The sequence below is a fragment of the Larimichthys crocea genome, chromosome VI, assembly GCF_000972845.2.
Source record: "Larimichthys crocea isolate SSNF chromosome VI, L_crocea_2.0, whole genome shotgun sequence".
Lineage (NCBI taxonomy): Eukaryota > Metazoa > Chordata > Actinopteri > Sciaenidae > Larimichthys > Larimichthys crocea.
This window is the reverse complement of record NC_040016.1, coordinates 24,709,190-24,733,316: the sequence shown is the minus strand read 5'-3', so window position 1 is coordinate 24,733,316 and position 24,127 is coordinate 24,709,190. Positions and strand designations below refer to the sequence as shown.

The following is a 24,127-nucleotide window of genomic DNA, read 5'->3' as shown; positions in this document are numbered from 1 at the left end:
TACGTGCTAATTGCTAGCATGCTAATGTTAACATGCTAATGCTTATTTGCTAGCTGCTCCTGTGTCTAATAAACAACATGTTAAAAATGACTATTTGAGGTGTGCTGTTGAATACAGACCACCGGCAAACAGCCCACTCGTCACTCTCAAAATTTCAGCGGGAATTTTCTAGTTATAATTTTTATTAATTCATTTGATAGGTAGGCTTCATGTCAGTGTTCTGCAGCAGAGCTGCTTGGGAGAAACTAAAACAGCTTTACAGAAGAGCTTCAGTATTTGTTTTATTGTGAATTCAGCATTAAATGCAACACAGAACATTTAGCAGCTACGCGTGTTTCAACACCAAAATATGTTAAATTAATGGAAGACGACGACATTTATAGAAGATAACGTCCAGTTTTACTGACATACTCACCTAAGGTGCATGTTAATATGAGGTGTGAACAGGCTGTGTGTCTCTCTGTCCGTGTGATTTATACACTGTCAATAAAGAATAATAATCAATTTTAAATATTAAATTTGCATTAATCAATTTATGAAATATAAGAGAACCTTCAGTGGCAGACAGGCCCACTTGATGTGGTCTGAAGTTGGTACGTGTTGGATATCTTTATATCTAAGATAACAATATTACAAAATCTACAGGATCCGTATCAAAGTTCTTTGAAATACTATTGTGATTTGTTGTTTTTACAACCCTGAATCAAGACTGCCAACTTTGATTGTTTGATTTCTACTCATTAATTATCAGTTGAGATGAAAAAAATGATTTTGACTGACAGGACAGTTTTATTTTCCATATTCGAAATGTTCATATAAAAATCAGAGGGTTGTTTGATTCATTTGTTCCTGGGGTCCACTGCCCGAAATCTGAGCCTGTTGCTCAGAAGATACATCTTGATGCTTCCTGAACTTTTTGCTCTGACGCCGTAGATTATCGGGCTCAGGAAGCGGGGCAGGATGTAAACGATCAGGTAGTTTGCATATCTGATTTCTAGGATCCGGCCGGGGAAGATTAGATGCGAACCACCTCCACGCTGGGGAGATGTAGGACAGATGCACATGGCGAGCTGGGCCCCGTGGAGCAGGATGGTGTTCCTGGCTCTCGGGCTGACATCTTCCTGTGGAGAGGGCCCGGGCTGCAAACATGATCCTCAAGTAGGTGAAGACCAGAATCAGGAACACACAGGAGAAGTAGATGATGTCAAAGGTGTCTCTTGTAAGCCAGGATCGGGTCTTTGAACACATCTGCCGTAAGCAGAACACCGACTCGTGGAGAAGCTCAGGGACTCGTTGCCAGCGTCAACAACAGATCTGTAATATCTGGAGCTACACATGAAACCAAATCCACCCGATGACGATAATAGTCCGTCTCACTGTGCAGATTTTGGGAGTGACGCAAAGGCTCGCAAATGGCAATGTAGCGCTCTATGGCCATGCTGGCTAAGTTGACCGGGGTGTTCTGGTGGTGAAGACCGCCACGAGGATGAAGAAGCAGCAGAACGACACGTTGATCTTGTAGAAGATGTAGCTGAGGACAAAAAGCGTGATCGTGACGGTCAGCTGGATGGCATCATTGATCACCATGTGGATGAAGAGGATGTAACGAGGGTCTTCGTAAAAAGTCTGGAGGAAGACAACGAGTTAAAAAAATGTTTTAGAAGGAAAGATGGAGGGAAGTCAGCATGGATGGAAATGTTTCGTTGTAGGATAATAATTGATATGAGATGTGATTAACAAATGTTTGAGCCTCGCTAACAATAATATATTTAACAGTTAGTCCAGAGATAATCAGTGCACTAAAATGTAAGGAGAGGCCGTCATTATTCTTACAACAGCAGCTCTCTGACTGAAGACGACCCTTAATACTGCAGTGAGTGCATTAACTCTTAAAGCAGTAAACAATACTTTACAATATTTTCATTAATATATTTTAATCCAGGAATCTGTTATTAATAATTATTAATCACTCGTATAATCTTTTCATAACTCCACATCTGTTTTAGCACGGTGTGACTAAACTTCAGATTCAGAAAATCATTAAATGTTCATCACATTTCCATAATGACACCTTCAAATTGCAACCAACAGTCACAGTATAATAAATGAAACATACATTTAAAATGATGGAAAGAAAACAGATTTTAGAAGCTGAAACAAACATTACTGGGACTAAAATGTTGATGCTGCTGCCGATTTACTAATGGATTAATCGGATGTTTTCCAGCACTGCTGTGTGTTTGTTCGTTTCCTGGTGTCTAAAAAAAGTAGCAACCAAGGTGCATTGATGTAACTGAGGTGATCCAGACCAGGACCACGATCAGGTTCTTCCACAACGCTGTGGTGTAGTATCCCTGATGAGCATGAACTGGTGGCAGCAACAGAGGGCCAAAGAGAAAGGAATAGAACAAAGACAGTAAAACACATTTATCAGTTTTATATCAGCTGTGACCTCGTTTCAAATGTCACACCAGGTGGAATGTTTTGTTTCATGTTGAGTGAAAAAACACTAATTACATCAGCTCATGTTATAAACATATGTGTTATTGTATCTTAATAAGAGCTGCTCTTATATTATCACATGTGTGGATCAGGAGATTGAACATGTACGTGACAGTAATCTGCTTCTCTTTAAACTTCAGTGTTTGGGTAAAAGGAACGAGGCCAGGCTTTAATAAGTTTGGCAGAAACAGGGATGTATTATATAAAAGAATAATAAGATAATAAGATAATAAGAATATAATGATAATAATATGATGATGATAATAATAAACACAATAATGATATTATTCTAATTATCAAAAAACAAATAGCCAATCCACACAGTTCAATCAACATCAAGACAAATTTAGTCTTTATGTTACTAAACAGAACACAAACATTTCCACCAACACAGTGACCTTGAAATCTGCAATAAAAACAATACAAGAAAATCATTTATGTAAGATGTAATCTGAAATATCTTCAAACCTGAGGAAACTTGTGGTGGCCACTGACGCTCATACTTACTAAGACCGGAAAGAGTGCACAACACACACCGATAAAAAACTTCATATATAATTAATTTAATGTATCTACAATCAGTCAAACATTTGTACATTCGTTGTAAACAGACTGTTATGATGCATGGACTTCCTTTGACCTCATATTTGTAGACTGACGCAGTAATGCTGTCAGTTTTCTTTTTCTTTTGCATATATAGATCTGAAAGGTGCAGAAATTTGCCGCTGACGTTCCTCTGACGTTTCTTTGCTCAGGTCACAGTGAAGTTCAACATTCTGACATTATTCCTCAGCCTGTTTATTTCTCCTCTCTGCCTGCTGAAGGATGAGCGATCAACGCATGCATAGTGTAGTGTTAATATTCATTCAAATTAAAGGCTGCTGCATGAAGACTGAAGATGATAAATACAACTTGCAAAGCCTGTAATGATCATAATGTCACACACAATGTAAAAGTAGCAGTAGCATTAGAAATGAAGCTTAAACACACTGTAAACACAGCGCTGGCAAATTATTACAAGAACACTCATCTGTTAAAGTGTTTCACCTACATGACAAGTGCATTTAAATTCTCATTGCAGTTAATTAACACAGATATAATATAAACACATTATATTGTTTGATAGTGTTAAAGTCTGCAGCTGCCTCACTACTGTCTCCATCCTCCACTCACCTGAGTCCAGGTCAGAGACACAGACAGCCTGACAGAAGAGTCTTTATAAACACTGTGGTGATGATGATGATGATGATGATGATGATGATGATGATGATGGTGATGAAGATAGACAAGGGAAAACAACACTTTGACTTCACCGTCATCTGCGTGACAGTCACACGCACCAGTGTTAATGCTGTCGACCAACCGTGTTTTGTCACTTTTCGTCTTTCACAAATCTTTTTTGTTCGTCATATTTTAGTCGACTAAAAGTCTCAAAATCTTAGTCCAATTTTAGTCAATATGTACGGAAGCCATAAAGAGTCATACATACATACATACATTTTATTCCACCCGTTTTCCCGTGATAACGAGATAATTAATCTGAGATCTGGAGAAAACAAAACGATAGTCTGGTGTATTAAATGATTGCAGGAAACATCAGTTAGTGTAGCAGTGTCAGAGGAGCAGGAGACACCTTCAGTGTGTTTTGTGTTTGTTCTTGTTTCGTCTCCAAACATTTCAAACAGTCACTGAGTTTGAAATCCAGATAGTCAGTTTAGATTTTCAGGTATTTATGACGACATCAGGCGCCTCCGATAAAGCTGAAGCCTTGTTAATGTTTACATTATCTACAGCAAAGCATGGAGCTGTTTCAGCCTGTGTCATATGTGATGATCCATGTTCTCCTGCTGCTCTGACACTGCTACACTAAATAATGTTTCCTGCAATCATTTAATACACTAGACTATTGTTTTGTTTTCTCCAGATCTCCAATTAATTATCTCGTTATCATGGGAAAACGGGAATGTATGTATGTTTGACCCTTTAGGGCTTCCGTAAAACGCATCACATGATCGCTCATTTACCGCGCAAGTCATAACGCAAGCCCAAGCCCGGCCTGGGCCTGATTCAAATGGTAAAAATTATGAAGATTCCCAGCTCTAGACCACACGTCCAGTCTGTTTTTCCCTCCGAGCATGATCGTGCTGTCTGTCCGTACGCCGTGTTTCTCCTGCGTGCTGTTTGTTTCCAGCCACAGGTTCGAGAGCAGCCAGAGGATTCAAACGTGTGGCCGTGACGTTGCTACAGTCAAAGAAGTGCTGCACAAATACATGACAGCAGGACTGGATGCTGCTTTGTTTCTTATAGAGTCGACGGAAACAAGGAGGATGTTTTAGTTCAGTTTTTATTTCTTGCATGACATTTTCGTCTCGATTTTATTCGTCAACAAAAACGCACAGTGGCTCATTCTTCCTCAGTGTTTTTAGAACGTTGTGTCATCTCGTCATCGTCTCGTCTTAGTCGAGGGAAAAAGGCTCATGGACGAACATACTTCGTCACGTCTCGTCTGACGAAATTAACACTGACATGAGCTCTGCTTGTTTATTCAGTTTTATTTTGATAACTTAATTGGTGTGAAGATTTTGATTAAGTGATTGAATATCTTCTAATATCAGCCTCTGCTTCTGTTGATGGGTTTACAACATCCATCCATATTTCATACAGCATGAATCTTTTTTTATTTTGCTAATGTCTGTGAGAAGAATCCTGAATATTCCCTAAAAAGTTGAGCTGTCGACAAATAATTAATTCTACCTTTATAACTGAAATAGTATCAACATTAACAAATCCTACATTTCAAACTCAGCAGTGTTTTGAACAGGCCTCATGTGTGACCCGGTGACTGTTTTTGGGTGGGTGCTTGTGCTCACTTTACAGAGCAGATACCTTCTCACGTATCTCCTGAAGGTCTGGTCACGCAGGCCGTAGACAACTGGACTAACGAACCGCGGCAGGATCTGGACAATGACATAGCAGGCAAAGCGTATGGCCAGGAACTCGTTGGGCAGTATTAAGACCAGACCTTGTTCAAACATGGGTCTCACATAAATAAGCATACATAACAGCAGCTGGAAGCCATGGAGGAGAATAGTGTTTCTGGCTTTTCTAAAGTCTGCAGTCGCTTCCTTGGCAGCGAACAGAATCCTGAAGTAAGCGTAGAGGAGTACGAGCCAAACCAGGGCGAGGCAGACTATGTGTGAAGCGTCCCTCTTCTTCAGGCTGTAATTGCTTCTGAACACAAAATCTCTGGCACAGAAATGCCTCGAGTGAAAAAACTGCAGCGGCTCCGTGGCCAGGAGGATGAAGAGGTCCGGGAGGATGGAGGCCGCACTCGCCACCCAGATCAGAACGATCAGGATGTAGGTTCTCCTGATGGTGCAGATCTGTCTGTGACGGAGGGGGATGCAGATGGCGATGTAGCACTCGACGGCCATGCCGGCCAGATTGAGTGGCGTGTTGAGGGTGGTCATGATGGTGATGATCAGCAGGACGAGGCACAGCGACACGTTGATTCTATGCAGGGCGTAGCTGATGATGTGGAGGAGAGTTGAGAGGAGAAGCTGCATCATGTCGTTTATCACCAGGTGGATGAACAGGATGTACCGAGGGTTTGAAGTGAACATCTGAAGGAGGACGACATCACTTTAAAGAAGTAGTAGTAATAATAATAACAATAATAATAACAATAATAATAATAATAAAGAAGTTCAAGTCACGACGGTTTAAGTTATGTAACTGAATAATTTCTCTTTAGTGAGTTTAGTGAGTTAACCTGATCATTTGTTTCATTTTGCTGCTCAAATTTTTTGTTGCATTACATTACAATAAAAAATAACTAACTTACAACAAATGATCAGACTTCATACCTTAAAAAATATTTCTCATAATTATTGAAAATTTAAGGAAACTCTGCCTTTCAGAGGTGATGTTCTCTGTAAATATTATTTAATATTAGAATATTAAATATAGGATATTATTATTTAATATTTAATATAAATTAATATATTACATTTAATATTCTATTTTTTACTCCACCCATTTATTCACACAACTTGGATATAATATTGAAATTATTAATTATAAATTCTGATATTATTAATTATTATTATTATATTAATATTATTCTTGGCTTTCCAGCTGCAACATTGAATGACAACATAAACAGTAATATAACATTTTTCTGAAATAAGAATAATTCTACATTTATTTTTGATGCTTTAGAACATTTATTATCCGAAAACTTAAAATCATCATTTAGTTTTTAAATCTTTTATTTAAATATTTAAGCAGGGTATGATGCATCATTTACTCCTGTGTAATTTTTGTTATACAAAACAGACACACACACACACACACACACACACACACACACACACACACACACACACACACACACACACACACACAAACGCTGTAAAAAAAAAAGTGATTTTCACACCTGGTGCTTTCTGAAGGTGTGCACCAGAGTACCATTGATGTAGTTGATGGAGATGCAGAGGGCTGTGACGATCACATTCTTGGTCACAGCCGAGGTGAACGTGTCCCGCTGATACCCACTTATGGCTGAAGAGCCGTTGATAGATGAAAAATTCATTTAAAGAATAAATCCTGTTTGAAATAACAATAAGACATTAAACACACTGATCTCTAGTATTCATTTCTTTAAAACACAATTCTGGCTACATCCCCAAACTGTTCAAATCATTGCCTTATTTATTTAATTATTATCCAGTGTTGGCTTTGACAGAGTCATAACTGAGCATAATCCCATTAGAAGAACCACTAACACTTCAGCCATTGGCCCATATATTACAGAATACCACAGAAAATACCATTCATTATACTCGCCGTTCAGTAATATCTAAAAGAAACAACAAATACATAAAAAAATACATATTACATTCAGCAGTATGAGATGACAGGACAGTAATTTGTACAGTAATCAGTCTAATGCAATGAAAGCAGTAAGCATGACACCATACCTACCCAGCAGGTCGTCACATCACACCAGTCTGCTGTGGTTGTTGGTGCAAAGACTTTATACATGTTGACTTTTGTGTGTGTGTGTGTGTGTGTGTGTGTGTGTGTGTGTTCACAGTTTAGTAGTAGTTTCACTCCAGCCGCCCAGCGGAGGAAAATCATTTTGGTTGCTTGTATCCGTGATCTCATTCTTTCATTCACCACCCAAAGCTCGTGACCACAGGAGAGTGTTTGAATGTAGATGTACTGGAAAATGACCGGCAGTACTGCAGATGCCACACCAACCTGCCGGTCCATCTTAGGCTCCATTTTCCCATCACTCGTGAACAAGAACTTGAGGTACTTTAACTTTTTCGCTTGGGCAGCAACTCTCTCCAACCCGGAGGGAGTATTCCACCGTTCTCCTGCACAAAACCATGGCCTAAGACTTGGAGGTGCTGACTCCACTGATTCTGATTCTGGCTGCTTCACACTCCACTGCAAATCGCCCCAGTGAGTGGTGAAGGTCACGGTCCGATGAAGCCAACAGAACCACATCATCTGCAAAAAGCAGAGATGCAATCCTGAGGTTCCCAACCCGGACACCTTCCTGACCCCGGCTGCGCCTCGGGATCTGGTCCATGAATATTATGAACAGAATCCACGACATGGGGCAGTCTTGGCAAAGTCCAACACCCACTGAGAACGTATTTGACTTTGGATCAGATGGTTTGCTGCCGCCTTGTGGGCCCACCACCCACAGAGAGAGGCATAGGGGTGTTTAGCCAGCCAGGCAGCGGGGCAAAGGCGGAGGTACCCTGGTTTGGGTGAAAATGACTACTTTGTTAACTTTAGGGGACCTTTGTCTCGCTGGTTTTAGTTATTAACACTTGGTTATGGTTATGGAATGATCATAGAAAAAACTGTGGTCTCCTGTGTTAAAGTCTGAGATTTTGTTTGACTTCCTCCTCCAGATGGATCAGACTCATTATGGCCTCGAGAGGCCTTGGTTGCTTGAAAGTAATCGTTTGTGGTTTTGGGTGCATTTGAATGGGGATCAGAAGTTGGGACAGCAGCAAAGGCAGGGATCACTGACGCATGAGTGAACATGAACGGTAGATTTTGTTCTACAAAACCTCTTTTTGTTTGAAGATTTATGTAGGAAGTGACTTCAACAGGAAGCATATTTATGACCCTATAACAGATCTGTAACTTCATGTATGGCAGAAAATAACAGACGAAACCTGATGAAGAATTGAGGTGAGGCGTCATCGTCAGTACGCTACATCTCCTGCAATAAAACCATCAAGGACTCTGTACAGGACTGCACATAGAAGAATAGTCGGTAGGAAACAGGCTTTATTTCACAAAGTGTAATCTGCAGTTTGTAATGTCTGTGAAATTCTACATTTCAACAAGGAGGGTGTAAGGAAGGTACAAGAAAACCAACGAAACATCTTTCTACACAACATGAGCTCAAATTCATGTCAGCACGTCTGTTACCGAGCGTAAATATTCAATGAAAATTCAAAACATTAACACGTGCATGGCTTTATTCTTCTTCTCCACTGTGTATTTAGGATAAAATAGTCATTGATGATTAAAACCTGTGAAGACATACTTTTTTCAACGCCAGTCAACTTGATTAACGAATAAAGGCGTCGATAAAAGAATTATTAAAGAATCAGACAAATAAGCAGAATCAGTGGCGTTGCTGTCAATAAAACAGTTTCCATTCCTATAGATGTATCAACTGTGCTAACACACTAAAATCTACAGACTTCAGATGTGGTTGACAGTTGAGGTTCAGAATGAAATGCCTCGTTATATCTCAGATTTATCAAATTTAAACATGACCTAGTGAAGTTAGTTAAAGACTTGGTGCAGACAGACAGACAGTAATTGTTAATGCAGTGAACTGCAAAGCTTGTAGTGCTTAATAGAGCACAAAGACTAAACTAAAACTACATTTCTCTTGTTTGTTTTCTAGTACAGCAACATGTGATTTGTAGTCGTCCTTGCTTTGATGCTCACTCTCACTGAACACAGCAGATACTTTTTTAAGTGCTGTCTAAACGTCTTGTCTCGTAGGCCGTACACAATAGGACTGACAAACCGGGGAGTGATCTGGACGAGGATGTAGGCAACAAAAAGTACATGTGAAAAATGTTTAGGAAACCAGTAGAACAGAGCCTTTTGTACCAAAGGAGATACATAGGTCAGCATACACAACAGCAGCTGGAAGCCATGGAGCAGGATTGTATTCCTGGCCTTCTTTGTGTCTCCATCAGTTGATTTAGCAGCTTTAGCTTCTTTAGCAGCTATAAAGATCTTGAAATAAGTGATGAAGAGAGTGAGCCAAACTCCAATGAGGTAAATAATGTAGGAAACATCTCTCTTTTTTAAGTGTATGGGGTGTCTGAACAGGTTGTTCTTAGCACAAAAGATTGTGGAATAAAATAACTGCACGGGCTCTGTTGCCAGAATAATAAACACATCCGGCAGGGTTGAGACTGCACTCATGGCCCAAATCCAGCCAATCAGAATGTACGTCCTTTTGATCGTACACAACTCGGTGTGTCGCAGTGGTAAACAAATCGCGATGTAACATTCCACCGCCATGACGGCTAAATTTAACGGAGTGTTGAGGGTGGTGAACACAGCACAGGTGAGGATGACGCAACAAAAGGAAACGTTGATTTTGTAGAAGACATAACTAAAGACGAAGAGACTTATTGTTGTAGTCAGCTGGATCATGTCGTTAACCACCAGGTGGATGAATAAGATGTAACGAGGATTCACGTAAAATACCTGAAGGAGCGGAGAAAAGACAAGAATCAGTTAAAGTATCTCAATACATACATTTCTACAACATGGGCTAACAAGGCAGCAGTGACAAAGAGTCACATTACAAGTCCGCACACTAATTCACATTTTATTTACCCATGACTGAAATATACCATTATGTGTAGTTGCCATGATCTTTATACAAATCTCCACTCCCAAATCAGCCCATCAACTTGTGACAACCAAAACAAATCAGTAATTATTCCTGAAATCAAACAAAATGAAATTCATCTTCAACAGCAGCAGGATCACAAAAAACACAAACACTGGCTGCTCTTTCCTAACCGAGCCTTTTTAATCTCTCCATGAAACTGTAACTGTCTTCTTCTAACAATAGTAACAACTGATCTTTACATGGCATGATAGAAATATAAACAGTAAAAATCATTCTGACCTGGTGTTTTCTGAAGGTGTGAATCAGGGTAGCATTCATATAGTTTATGGTCAGGCCAAGAGCCAGCACAATCACATTTTTGGCCACAGCTGTGTTGTAGGAGTCTCGATAACTCGGAGGACTCGACACATTATAGTCATAAGATGAGGAATTCATGGAGCTGATCTGAAGATCCTGCAAGCCTCTGTTACAGACAAACATTTCAAAGAATGTTGTATTACTCTTGCATGGTGCATGAGTTTCATGCATGAAAAATATTTTAAAATATTTTAAAATTGGAAGCATTAATCATCCTGATACAAAAACACAACACTTGTATTTGCATGTGTCTTAAATGTTTCACAAAGTTAGTACCATGTTTCACATTAATACCAGGAGTAAGTTAAGGGCTTTGTTAATTTTTCCCAATAGTAGAAACTCTGTCTGAAACTGTCGGACCTTCACAACAGGTAACAGATTATTTTACGTCAAAGTGAATTATTTGCTTTTCAAAATTTGCCATATTAACAGGTTCAAAATGAGATCAGCAAATTCCCGATAATCAATGTCAATGTCTTTTTAAAAGATAGCATGTTTGGATTTTTTTCTTTCCAATTTTTTAAACACACAAGATATGCTCAACTTAGAATAAAAGAAAGTGAAGTGCTTTATATGCACACACAGTTTAATGTACATCATCATCAAACATTAATACAGTGTGTTAATGACCTAATGTTACAGCATCAAAGACTTTCCTACCTCAGAGAGTGCACCTCAGTCTCCACCTTCAGTCACAAAGTCTTAAATCAGTTTCACGGCTTTATATAGAAAGCAGGATGATGCACGACGTAGGGGATGACATTTTTTTTTATCTGTCTCTCTACCAAAGCGCTCTCTCTCTCTCTCTCTCTCTCTGTCTCTCGCTCTCTACTAATCTTGGACATAAATTAAAATTAAACTTCTTTGTTTCATGATTTTGTAAATTGCGAGTCAGACTCAGATTTAGAATCTGGTACATGAAATAAACAAATCAGAACACACACAGGTAGATGTGTCTGTGGAGGTTTGATTTGAGCGTGACGTGGGACTCCGGTTTCCCAAAAGTTGAATCTGGCTCAAATTCTCTCCCAGACGCCGGTGACGTTTTTTGCAGTAGCCCCTGCGTCGTGGTCTGCCGGTGCACACGATCCTCCACTGAAATGAAATTAAAAAACGTTGTCAGCGTCCGGTTTCCCTGTTCCTGTCTGAACGCTCGCTAAAGCAGCAGCGGTTCTAATCTGAGCTTACTCTGGATGTCTTATCTCTAAGGCTGAGCCTCACCAGCAGCTTGTATCAATGATATTCTTTTGGACACAACCCAAAACTAATGACCACATTGGTGTGTAATGCACGCATCAGGCCATTCCATCCTCTCCACTCACAAATTCTGGCGGTAGTCTCTGAAAAACTCTGCTCTGGGGAGCAAGCGTTGTCATCTTGGAGGATTGAGTTTGGTCCCAGACTGTGGAGATATGAGATTTCCACTGGTTGCAGAATTTTATTTCTATCTCTCTGCATTAAGATAGCCTCCAACGATGACAAGGTGACTCTCATCCACACCTGGCACCTTAATGCTAATGACCTTCTTGACGGTCTTTGTGACCTATACTCCTCCACAGAGGACCTATTGGTTGGGTTCAGAGGCTCTTCAAAGTACCGCCTGACAGGATCCCCCAGTCTCGGTCAGCAGTTGTCTCTCCTGGCTGAACACAGCTTGAGCCAAGCCCTCGATGAATTGTTCCGTTTGCCAGAACTCTCCTGAGGCCAACCAAGTCTTTCTTTATGGCCTCTTCAAACTTCTTCCACATCTGTGTTTTTGCTTCAGTGACAGCTGATCTTTGTCTCTACAAGAAGGTTAATTCTGAAGCCAACTGGTCTTGGTTGTGGATCAGTGAAGAGTTCTTCAGTTCTGACTGACTGGTGGGGAGATTTATCGTTGACCAGCCCACTGTTCCACTTGGTTTGTTAGTGCTTGTTGTTGTGATGACTGTCATTAATGTCACATGAAGTCTGGTGTGAAGGACAGTTGTTCAGGTCACTTGAGCTCCAGTGTGGGCGACGGTCGTTGGTCATTGGAGTCAAATGAAGCCGAATGTGATTTGCTGTTTAGCGTCCTTGAAAGTGGTGTCTGAGGCCTCCTCCTCTGTCGATGGATGGTTTCTACATAGATAGTCTCCTTCACTCCTCTTTCAAAATACCTATCTTCCCCGTCCAAATCCCTGATGTTTGCATATTGGACAGGGAGGACAGCTTAATCATAGACGGATTACCGCATGGGCAAAGTAGGCGTGCCTTGAGAATAATAAAAAAAAATGTTTCTTAAAATGTAGTATAATAATAAAGTAATAATGAAATCATTTGAATGTTTTCGAAATTATATTAACGAGTAATGTGTGATGACGCAATGACATACGTACGTACGCCAGCCGGGGTCAAACGCCAGGGACGCTGGAAGTAATTCACAGAGAAACATTCCGATGACGTCATAATGCGAAAGGGCAACATACATAAATAAATAACGTTCTCGATAAAGGTGTTACATTTGGTTATTTATATGCCTAGTAATCATGTGATACAGGCTATAATTTACAATGAGATGTCATCACAACCAACCTGTATTAGACCTACAGAGGTTTTAGAAATACATCATAAGGCCAACTTGATGGCAACGTAATGCTCAACCTAGGAATGTGAATGTGCTTCACTGAATCACACATGAAATGCAAATATTTCTCAGAATATGTCTTTAATTAAACCTTCTCTCGCTCCGAACCGTAGTTGGGAACTGGTTTGATGTTTTGGTTCGTTGCTGGTAACTGGTGTCGTAGAGTCCGGGTAAAAGTGTTAGAGGAAAAGGGGAACGAAGAAGTGGCACATTTAATTTCTCTTTTTATCAAAAAGCAGAACACACCGGGCCGATTCAAAACCTGACTGGACACTGCTGCGGGCTAAAACACTCGGGCGTTCACATGAGCTAACTCTGCTGTGTACATCTAACACACTGGATGTGTACCTGCTCCTGGGTTTACCTGTTTGCACCTGTACGTCACACACGCGCACCTGGCCACCGTCTTAAAGGGACAGGGCTGGCCGGTAACAATAGCCTAGATGAGGCTAACTGATTTTATAGTTTTTACAAACGTTAAGAAGAAAAAAACTCCAAAGCCTGATTTAAAGTCCATCTCTCTGTCTCTGAGAGTGTGGTGGTTTTAAACCACCCTGCCTTGAAAGACCTGTTCAAAGTGCTGGTGCTAGCCTAGTTGTTGACGTCCAGAGTAGACGCTTTAAACCAGTGGTGTCCAAACTGTTCCACAAAGGGCCGGTGTGGCTGCAGGTTTTTGTTCCAACCAACCAAAAGCACACAGTTTGACCAATCAACTCTCTGAAGACTGAGATCAGTTGATTAAATAAGTCCAGTCTGGTGTGCTGCTGTTTGGTTGGAAGGAAAGCCTGCAGCCACACCGGCCCTTTGTGGAACAGTTTGGACACCCCTGCTTTAAACGGTCGTTACGTGTTTGCGGTAATAAACTTTGTGAATCAAATCATGATGCTTCTGACATTTATAGTCGAATATGTTGTTTGAGTTATGTAAATAAAATGACAATAGTATAATAATAGTGTGATTTTTATTTATTTTTTTTGCATTTCCATTCAGCCTCTCACCACCAGGGGGAGCTGCAGCCCCCCCAGCCCCCCCACTTCCGGCGTCCTTGTCAAGCGCGCGTTTTTTAAAATGGAGAAGCTGCGCTCAGTGTTTCAGAGAAAAGAAACAAAAGAAAGAAAAAGAAAACTAAAGAAAGAAAAAGAAACAAAACGAAAAAGAAACAGAAAGAAAGATGCTGCTTTGGTGCAGCAGATACCTCCACCTCAACATTTATCACCAGGAAACCGAGGCAGGATGACGGTTCTGAAAACAGCGGAGCCAGGAGACACCTCCCCGCTCAGAGACCGGCAGGATGCTAACGATGCTAACGCTGCTAGCTCCACCGGAGACGTTCGGCCTGGTGAAGCGGCACCGCCTCCTGTGGACACCGTCCGGACCAGAACTACGGAGGACCTGAGCTGATCACATCGCCAGCGGAGGATGAGGCGGGAATGACGGTCAACATTTCCTAATGTGAACAACTGTGACGGAGAACATTCACTAATGACCAGGATAAAACATGAACAGGACAAACATGAACAACCCTGAACTGTGTCACTCATGGACACAGAAACCGAACTGGTCCGGGACGTTATCCAGAACTTTTTTTAATCGAGGAAGGCCAGAAGAAGATGATGCAGGTGAGCTACAGGTGAGTCTGATTCACGTCTGAATGTGTTTAAGGTGGTCTGTGATTGGAGGATGAGCGAAGGGGCGGGAAGTGTGGAAACAGTTTGAGCTGAAGATGTTGTTGTTGTTGTTGAAGTTGTTGTTGTTGAAGTTGTTGTTGTTGAAGTTGTTGTTGTTGTTGTAGTTGTTGAGGTTGTTGTTGTTGAAGTTGTTGTTGTTGTTGTTGTTGTTGTTGAAGTTGTTGTTGTTGAAGTTGTTGTTGAAGTTGTTGTTGTTGAAGTTGTTGAGGTTGTTGTTGTTGTTGTTGAAGTTGTTGAGGTTGTTGAAGTTGTTGAGGTTGTTGAAGTTGAAGTTGTTGTTGTTGTTGTTGTAGTTGAAGTTGTTGTTGAAGTTGTTGTTGAAGTTGTTGTCGTGGTTACAGCCGACAGTAACCATTAATGTTCCGGCAGTAAACAGACGTTTTTCTAACTAACTCATCGTCATGGTCACCTCATCTCTTCAACACGTCCTGGCGGATGCTACAATATGTTTGTGCAGTGAAGACGAGTCTGAGTGTGTGCTGTGAATTATACAGCATACTGTGTATGGAGAATGAAAACATGACGTCCATCATTGTGTGGCCATTATACGTGCATCAGTGCTGGGATAGATTATTCAGAGGCCGAGTGTCACATCACCATGGACAGCCCGTTTTTTTGTGGTTGTGTGTTGCCCGGTGTTGTTATGTGCGTAATGGGAACAGCGTCTTTGTGTGTGTAGGCAGGGGCCTGTGGTCATGATAATCCGTCTGTGAGCTTAATGAATTTTCCAAAAATGGTCGTTTAAATGTTTCCTGTAGCTAGAGATGGATACTAACAACCTGTATTAATAGCTGCTTTAATCTTTCTTTTGTAGGCACAGAGGGCAGCAGCGTTAATTTGGACTCCTGGGATCTGCTTAATTACGTAAGTCCAATTAATCACTCTTCTTTTAACTCAAACTTTGTCAGGTGTTGTTGGTTCTGGACAAGTGGCTTTATCAGTGTTTATGCTGAAAGAGTAAATTAGTACCATCACAGCTGGTGATGCAGTGTCAGCAGTGTTTTCACGGTAAGTTGCTGACCAGTTTGTGAAATATGTAGCTGAAGTTGCAGCTTACAAAAATGAACTTTGTGGTCCTGGTCTCAGTTATAAACACTTGGTTACGGTTAGTGTGTTAAAGTCTGACATTATGTTTGCGGCTTGATAATAACATCACCTGACTTCCTCCTCCAGATGGACATGGAGTCATAGTCATTATGGCCTCGAGAGGCCTTGGTCACCTGAAAGTAAACGTTTGTGGTTTTGGTGCATTTAAATGGGGATCAGCCAGCAGCTGATATTCCATATGTCTGACTTCTTCAACACAAAGCAATTAAAGAGCATTTGTAGTTTCAGGTTACACACCTATTTAGTTGGGACAGCAGTAAAGGCAGGGATCACTGACACATGAGTGAACATGAGCACTTCCACAAAAGACTCTTGTTTAATTGAAGATTTATTTAGGAAGTGATTTTAACAGGTAGCATATTTATAACACTATAACAGATCTGTAACTTCTAAGGTGGGTTACATTATATGTATTACGGTCAGTAACTATGCTACATCTACTACACAGGACACATAACCATTACGGACTCTGTACAACACTGCACTCAGTAGATTTATGCACTGACTGGAGGGAAACACAATAGTGCTGCACAGATCAAGAGTGGGAAATGATGTGTTGTTCCTTTTCTTTCAAACACTACAACTGCTTAGGTTTGTTCCTCTCCCCCTTGGTGATCTTGTTTTATTCTGATCCATTCAAGTTCACCACACTTTGAATGAAGTGTAATTATTTGTTATAAGAAGTTATACAAGTGAACAACACATTTAATGTAGTACATGTTTTTCCGTTACCATTGAACAGTGTAAGCAGGGTATGAACTTCATGACGGACTCTTCAGAGTGTTTTGTGGCTGAGTTTTAGCACTATTTGTACAGAGCAGATATCTTTTCAGGTACTTCCTAAATGTCTTGTCTCGTATCCCATAAACAATCGGACTGATGATTCGAGGCAGAACCTGAACCAGTATCGCAATAGTAAAGCGAATAGCCAGTACTCCTCTTGGGAACAAGTATGTCAGACCTTCTATGAGAAGATGAAAAACGTAGGTGAGCATACACAACAGCAGCTGGAAACCGTGGAGGAGGACGGTGTTCCTTGCTTTCTTGGAGTCTGCAGAAGCTGCCTGTGCAGCAAAGAGGATCCTGAAGTATGTATAGAAAAGAGTGAACCAAATGATGACCAAAAACACTGTGTTGGTTATATCTCTCTTCTCTGCAAGTTTAGGGTTTCTAAAAATATTTTCCCGAAGACAAAAAACTCTGGAATGAAAGAATTCCTGCGATTCTTTCGCTAATGCATCAAATAAATCTGGCAGGATTGAAAGTGTGCTTAGCACCCAGATCAGGCCGATCACAACATATGTTTTCTTGACTGTACAGATCTGGGTGTGGCGGAGAGGGAAGCATATGGCGATGTAACACTCTACTGCCATAACAGCAAGGGTTAGGGGATTGTTTAGATTTGCAAATATAGCAATCATAAGCAAAACTATGCATAAGGACACATTAAGAGTGAACACGATGTAACTCAGGACCTGAATAAGTGTAAACATGGTCAGCAGGATCATATCATTGATTACCAGGTGGATGTACAGGATGTATCGAGGGTTCATGTTGAAAACCTGCAGGAAAGGACAAAGAATAGGAAGTGTGCCACTGATTATATGAGAACAAATCACAGTCTATCCTAAACATGCAAAATGATTTTCTAGAAATGGACTCAGACCTGATGTTTTTTGAATGTGTGTACCAGGGTACCGTTGACATAGTTGATGGAGATGCAGAGAAACACAGTAATCACGTTCTTGAGTATAGCTGTGTTTAAAGTGTCCCGATAGACCACTGTTGTGACATTCTTGCCAGTATTCGAAAAGTTCATGAGTCAACTGACGACGTCCCTTTAAATCTGTTTCACAGGAGAACAAATCACCAAATTGAAAGAAGCTTTACTATATGAAATAAAGAACATTATTAGATTTGGACTGAACATTTTCAATAAATACCATTTCCACTAAGTATCTATCAACAACTATAGTTATTTTATGATGGCTCACTGTCTCAATGACATGGTTTACTGGGACACTTGAACAGAACAAAGTCATCATAAATGTTATTACAAACACCTCTGCTTAATAATAAAAATAATAATGCTGGCTGCATTGCATTAAATCTCCCAGTAGACACTAACAAATTCTTAGGCCAAAATTCATTTTGCATTTCAATTGCATATAAAAGTTCCATCCATTTGAATTACATAGGTTTTAATATAAATTTACTAATAAACTCAATGTGCTTCCACTACACAGTAGTGTAGCAGTAACCAGGTTTATGCATTCAATATTAATAAAGCCAATTTGTTTGCCCAACAGTGAAAATGAATGCAGTCACTTTGAGTTTATTAGTACTATTACATAAAATGTATTCCTTGCTTCATGTTAAGTTTGCCAGTTAATTTATATTAAAACTGAGTAATTGAAATGGATGGAAACACCTTGGAATAAGACAGCAAACTGAAATGCAGTTATTAATTACACCTTCCTTTTTCCTGCTACATGTACATGACTGAATTACTACACTAAAAAATATATATTAAGCACAGTCAAAATTTACATTTTCATAGCAACAAAACACTGAATTCTCCAGTTGACAACATCTAAAACCTACTGTACAGAATTAAACACAAAATGCATCATAAGCAACATTGTCTTGAATACACACAATAACACAGAATGTTCTCACCTTTCCGATAGTCATATGCCGGTGATACATACAGTGAGTCAGATGATGAAATTACCTCATATATAGTGGTGAAATGCAAATATCATGGGATCAAGATCGCCCGTCACAGGTTTGAGTGTGTGTGTGTGTGTGTGTGTGTGTGTGTGTGTATGTGTTTGTGAGGCAGTGTGTATCCAGCAGGAAAGGCCTGGGACTAATTCTGCAGATTGTGTAGCATGTGTGCGTCATACGTTTTTAATAAAATGACATCATCATACATTGATATGGTCGATGCTTCCATATATAGTGTGTGTTAATAAAAATTAGGATTATACTGGGGCATGTTAGCCCCAGCATGTTAGCGTTGATGCGCTAGCAATTAACATTAGCATGTTAGCATTAGCATGTTAGCATTAACATGTATTTCGTTTTTAGTGGCTAATGCTAGTTAGCACTAATTTTAGCATTGGCCGCTAATGTTAGCAAATGGCATGTCTTTACTCTGCTGTCTCTGTCTGCCATTTTAGACAGACAAGTTCAAATTAAGCGCCAAAACTACTAAAATGGCCGCCTCTAGGCTTCTACCTGCTGGCCCCTCCCCCCTCTCCCCCTTCAGGCAGGCTTGAGTTGCCAAGCAACCAGGACCAACTGTAATCAGCAGAGCAGTTACTGCACCTGTTAGAATGTCGGTTGGAAATGCTGACAGAGAGAGAGAGAAAATGCTGAGACCACCCCTCGAACAGGAAGGATTTCTGGCCAAACCGTATTTCCAATCATTGAACCAGCTTAACCACAAGCAAGATGAGTCCTTCCTGATCGTCTACGTAGTCGTTTTGTGTCGATAAATGAAGAAATGTGCCTTTAGGAGCAATTGAGAGAGAAAGGTTACTTCTGCTTTCCTCCAGAAAATTTCCCGCCTTTTTAACATGGGAGAATATGAGGCTGAGGATGGGAGTTGCTGCTGCATATTTGCTTGTCACGCCAAAACTATATATCTGACAGTTTCAACAGTGTTATCACTGCGTCCGCCTCGAATTTCCCTACGTTTCTAGCTCTAAATGATTTCTGTAGCTTCACATTTGCAGCCACAGTCGCAGTTTACAAATTTATTTTTCAACGACTTTTTCTCTCCCTCTCCACTCTAGTGATGACATCACTCACTCTAGCTCTGGAAAATTCTCGCAATACACACCCATTAATTTTTTGGCTATTTTTGGCAAAACCGTTTGCTGAAACTCCTAGAAAAGTCATAGCACACCATTCCCGGCGGAGCTGGTCGTTTTGATACCCGTTTTGTGTGTGTTTTGTGTGTGTGCGACAAAAACTCTGGGAGGAGATGCGAACTGAAAAAAAAAAAACACGGAAGAAATGGAAGACGAATAAACAGAAGGAGCACGAGAGGTTTTAAAGAGTGTGCTCTTTCAGGCACACTGAATAAGCGCGGTGGATAATTTATAGTGTGCGCTTTCAGGCACACTCAATTAGTGGTACAAGGACATGAGTACCATGTGGATATAAAATATAGTGCTCATTTCTGAGCAGAAAACCAACTAAAGGAATGTTATGACGTTACCTGTATCAGTGGGGAGGTGTCCGAGACAGCCCATTTTTTAACAATGTATAAGAACCTACTGTTAGAGCTCCTCAGGGAGCCTTTTCTCTGTAACCCTTTTGTGTGTTGCACTGTTAAACGCTCCTTCGTGTACAAGAATAATAAATTCAACTTAAACTTTGAAAACTTTGAATCCAGTCTTCCTTATTTAAGGGTTCTTTTTTAAAAAATTCTAATAACATAGTGACTTAATGTAAAACCAAGGACTTAAAATAAAGTTCTTATTCATATACTTATTCTGCTTTGACTTTCAAACGTAAGAAGAAAGCTTTTATTGTCACTGTACAACAGACATACTGTAAACACAACAAAATTACAGGGGGCTTCAACGAGGTGCTGGTTCTAATATAGATCATAGCATAGTATAGCATCAATATAGACAAGATAAAACCAAATATAAATACAAATGCAGTGCTAAAAATATAGATGCTATACAAAAATACAAGAGGTATTCATAAAAAGTGAATGCTGCATCTTTCTTGTATTTGCATAGCAAATGGTAAAAGCAGGATGTGAAACTGTGTAAATCCTCTATCAGCGGCATGACACATTAACATGCAATCAACATTAAATTTTTAGATATCACAATTATCGTCAACAGAAAATCTGCTTGATCTTGATCTCACACATCTTGCTCATTTTAAATTTGAAGGATCCAGGTTGAAAATCAGTGAATTGAACCTGTGTCAGACTAAAATGTTTGTATTTTAGTCAAAAGAGAGTTGTGGTGTAAATGAGACTAAAGCCAACAGCAACAATGGCGACAATACTTTAAGAAAAAGTTGCTGTTACTGTCACGATGGCAGTCATGACGGTTGATTACCTGTGTTCCCCCTTGATCCAACTCACCACCAGGTGGTGATCATTCAACAACCTCTGTCTTCAAATAAGTGTCCAAGACAGCAGATTTGATGATACTACCACAAAGTCATTCACTGATCTGAGGCCAAATGTGTTCTGGTACCATGTATACTCATGAATCACCCTGTGCTTGAACATGGTGTTTGTTATAGTCAAGTGGTTCAGAATTGGTAATGGACCCGACACTAATACAGTACCTATCTCTGTGGGTGGCATGTAAAGCTACGGCAAAAAGCATTCACAGATCAAGTTAATTCTTTGGAAATTTTATTTTATTTTATTGCAGATCCTTTGACCAGATTAATCACTCAACAGTTACATCTAACACGTACTCATCTTAAACATCATGAAGCTGCCGTAAAGCTGCAACAAAAGCTGTTGACAGTTTAATTACAGAGACATTTAATACTATGTACTGTGATTATTATTTTTTCTTTCATTAGTTTTATTGTATGTATGAAATTTGTAGGCAAACTTGTGCCACATTTGACTTTAACTTTACAACATTATGGGGTTCGCGAAATATTATTTTATGTCACCTGGTTTAGGATTTTGTTTTGGATGGCAGTTTACTGTACACAGATACTTTTTGAAGTACTTCCTGAAAGTCTTATCTCGTAGCCCGTAGACAATAGGACTAACAAAGCGAGGGAAGATGTGGTTTATAACATATAAAGCAAAATATATAGTTTTGAACTGTCCTGGAAACACGTATGTGAGAACTTGAATTAACAAAGGTTGCACATAGGTCATCATACACATCAGCAGCTGAAAACCATGAAGCAGGATCGTGTTTCTTGCCTTTTTAGCGTCTGCATCAGCAGCTTTGGCCACAAACAAAATTCTGAAGTAAGTGTAGAACAGAGTGAGCCAAACCACGACCAGAAACAATATGTGTGTTGCATACCTCTTCTTTACACTGTAGGCACTCCTAAACACTGTATCCCTCAAGCAATAAACTCTGGTATGAAAGAACTCCAGAGGTTCAGTGGCCAAAAGAATGAAGACATCTGGCAGTACAGAAAGTGAACTTATTGCCCAGATTATGCCAATAACAATATATGTTCCATTGACTGTACATATGTTGTTGTAGCGGAGGGGAATGCAGACAGCAATGTAACACTCTGCTGCCATGAAAGCCAGATTCAGAGGGGTGTTCTGTGTGGTGAGGATGGTCGGCAGGATGAGGAGACAACAGATGTAGACATGGATCGTATCAAAGACATAATAGAGGACAGAGATGGAGATGCTGGTTGTGAGCTGGATCATGTCGTTGAACACCAGGTGGATAAAAAGGATAAAGCGAGGGTTCACCTTGAAGATCTGAAATGAATCGATCAATTAATCAGACTTTATTTGTATAGCACTTTTCATAGAATACATGTAACACAAATCACTTCACATAAAAACCCCCGACACCCACCGCTCACCCCAGACCCTCCATCCCATAATAAACAAAGCACACCACGAACTGAGGAAGCACCATCTCATCGCCCTGCAGTGAGGAATCACTGGAGGCAGGTTAAAAATGAATTAGATAAAAACAAATTAAATAAAATGAAATAATACATAAAATAAAAGACAAACAAAAGAAGAAACTAATAGTAAAACTCATTGAGTTCTTAACATCTTAAGTTTGCTCTTAAAAATATGAACGTGTAACAAATCAAAGTGACATTGCAGAAAAATGCAAATCCTTGACTGCATTAAAACTGAAATGATGAGTCTCTAAATTGATTAACTGAGCATCAGAAAATATTTTGATAATTCTTGGTCTCCAGACTAGAATATGCTGACAATAACACTCCATGGGTAAAAACATCTCTGTGACTAATTCTGGGCGTGTAGTATTTGTGGTGTTATCTTGGGGTTTAAAGTCGATCCACCAGATGGAGCTGGGCAGAATGTGAACCGACTCAGGCACTTCTGATAAACTTTGAGAGTGTCTCTAATTCTCCTTGGCCAAGCTTCAATAAATAATACAGCATAAGAGAACGCCATGATGTTGGAAAGTTAAGTTAAAAAAAAATTTAGTTGCCTACAAATTTCATACAAAAAAACAAGAAATAACTGATAAAACTGAACTTTTATATTTTAGTCATTTGTTTAATTAATTCCAAACTTATTATCGAAATATCAGAGGCTGCACACACGTCCAGATTCAAGTCAATTCAGGTTAGATTTTATGTTCGTTCAGTGTTAGTCGTTTCAATGCTTTCTATCACTGATCAGTGATAATTCAAATTCATTGTTAGTTAGTTTCAAACTTATTGGTCTAATTCTATACTGTGTGTGTGTTCAGAAACACACACACACACACACACACACACACACACACACTGTAACTTCTCTATATAAACTCAATCACATGAGGCAGATTCATCTTCAGATCACAATCCACTGTCTGAGGTCAGTACTGAATTATTATGTCATAAAAAATGTAAAACAGACTTTGCAAATGTTTCTTTATAAAAATGTCTTTGTGTTTTTACCAGTTCATCGGCTGCTGACATGAATTTCACACCTGTGGAAAGCAATGTGACAGGAGCTGTGCCCTCCGAGGTCACGTTGTTTAAAGGTATCGGCAGGGTTATGATCATTGTTTGTCTGGGCATCACCATCAACTACATCAATGCTACCATGGTCCACACATTCAGCAAACACCACGTGTGTATTTTATTAAATCCACTTGTTTTATAGCTATTCTTCAGTATAACTAACCATGTTTGTGCAGTTAGAATAGTGTGGAAACAATATAACGTGATCTTTATTTGTACGTGTACATAGAGTCTGTACGATGAAGTAACATGTAATTA

At 39.8% G+C, this 24,127-nt stretch overlaps 4 protein-coding genes and 1 pseudogene across 4 annotated transcripts in view; all 5 read right to left on the bottom strand.

The window, feature by feature from the left end:
• Nucleotides 1–822: 822 nt before the first annotated feature.
• On the bottom strand, nt 823–2,493 carry LOC113745900 (odorant receptor 131-2-like; annotated as a pseudogene).
• A 2,798-nt stretch (nt 2,494–5,291) lies between these two features.
• On the bottom strand, nt 5,292–7,096 carry LOC104937836 (odorant receptor 131-2-like). Its single transcript, XM_027279479.1, has 2 exons — nt 6,941–7,096; nt 5,292–6,125 (listed from the first exon to the last, which is right to left on the bottom strand). The coding sequence occupies exons 1-2, from the start codon at nt 7,094–7,096 to the stop codon at nt 5,292–5,294; spliced, it is 990 nt and encodes a 329-aa protein (XP_027135280.1).
• A 2,351-nt stretch (nt 7,097–9,447) lies between these two features.
• LOC104937835 (odorant receptor 131-2) lies at nt 9,448–10,858 on the bottom strand. The gene is made up of 2 exons (XM_019257609.1): nt 10,703–10,858; nt 9,448–10,272 (listed from the first exon to the last, which is right to left on the bottom strand). The coding sequence occupies exons 1-2, from the start codon at nt 10,856–10,858 to the stop codon at nt 9,448–9,450; spliced, it is 981 nt and encodes a 326-aa protein (XP_019113154.1).
• Nucleotides 10,859–16,001: 5,143 nt separating this feature from the next.
• On the bottom strand, nt 16,002–18,022 carry LOC104939847 (odorant receptor 131-2). The gene is made up of 2 exons (XM_010756387.3): nt 17,847–18,022; nt 16,002–17,742 (listed from the first exon to the last, which is right to left on the bottom strand). The coding sequence occupies exons 1-2, from the start codon at nt 17,997–17,999 to the stop codon at nt 16,942–16,944; spliced, it is 954 nt and encodes a 317-aa protein (XP_010754689.1). The 5' UTR covers nt 18,000–18,022; the 3' UTR covers nt 16,002–16,941.
• Nucleotides 18,023–21,632: 3,610 nt separating this feature from the next.
• Nucleotides 21,633–24,127, bottom strand: part of LOC113745899 (odorant receptor 131-2-like) — a 22,125-nt gene continuing 19,630 nt past the window's right edge. The window contains exons 3-5 of the mRNA XM_027279476.1: nt 22,742–22,822; nt 21,885–22,641; nt 21,633–21,674 (exon numbers count right to left, since the gene is read on the bottom strand). Coding sequence (XP_027135277.1) covers nt 21,633–21,674; nt 21,885–22,641; nt 22,742–22,822 — 880 coding nt within the window. The remainder of the gene's footprint in view (nt 21,675–21,884; nt 22,642–22,741; nt 22,823–24,127) is intronic.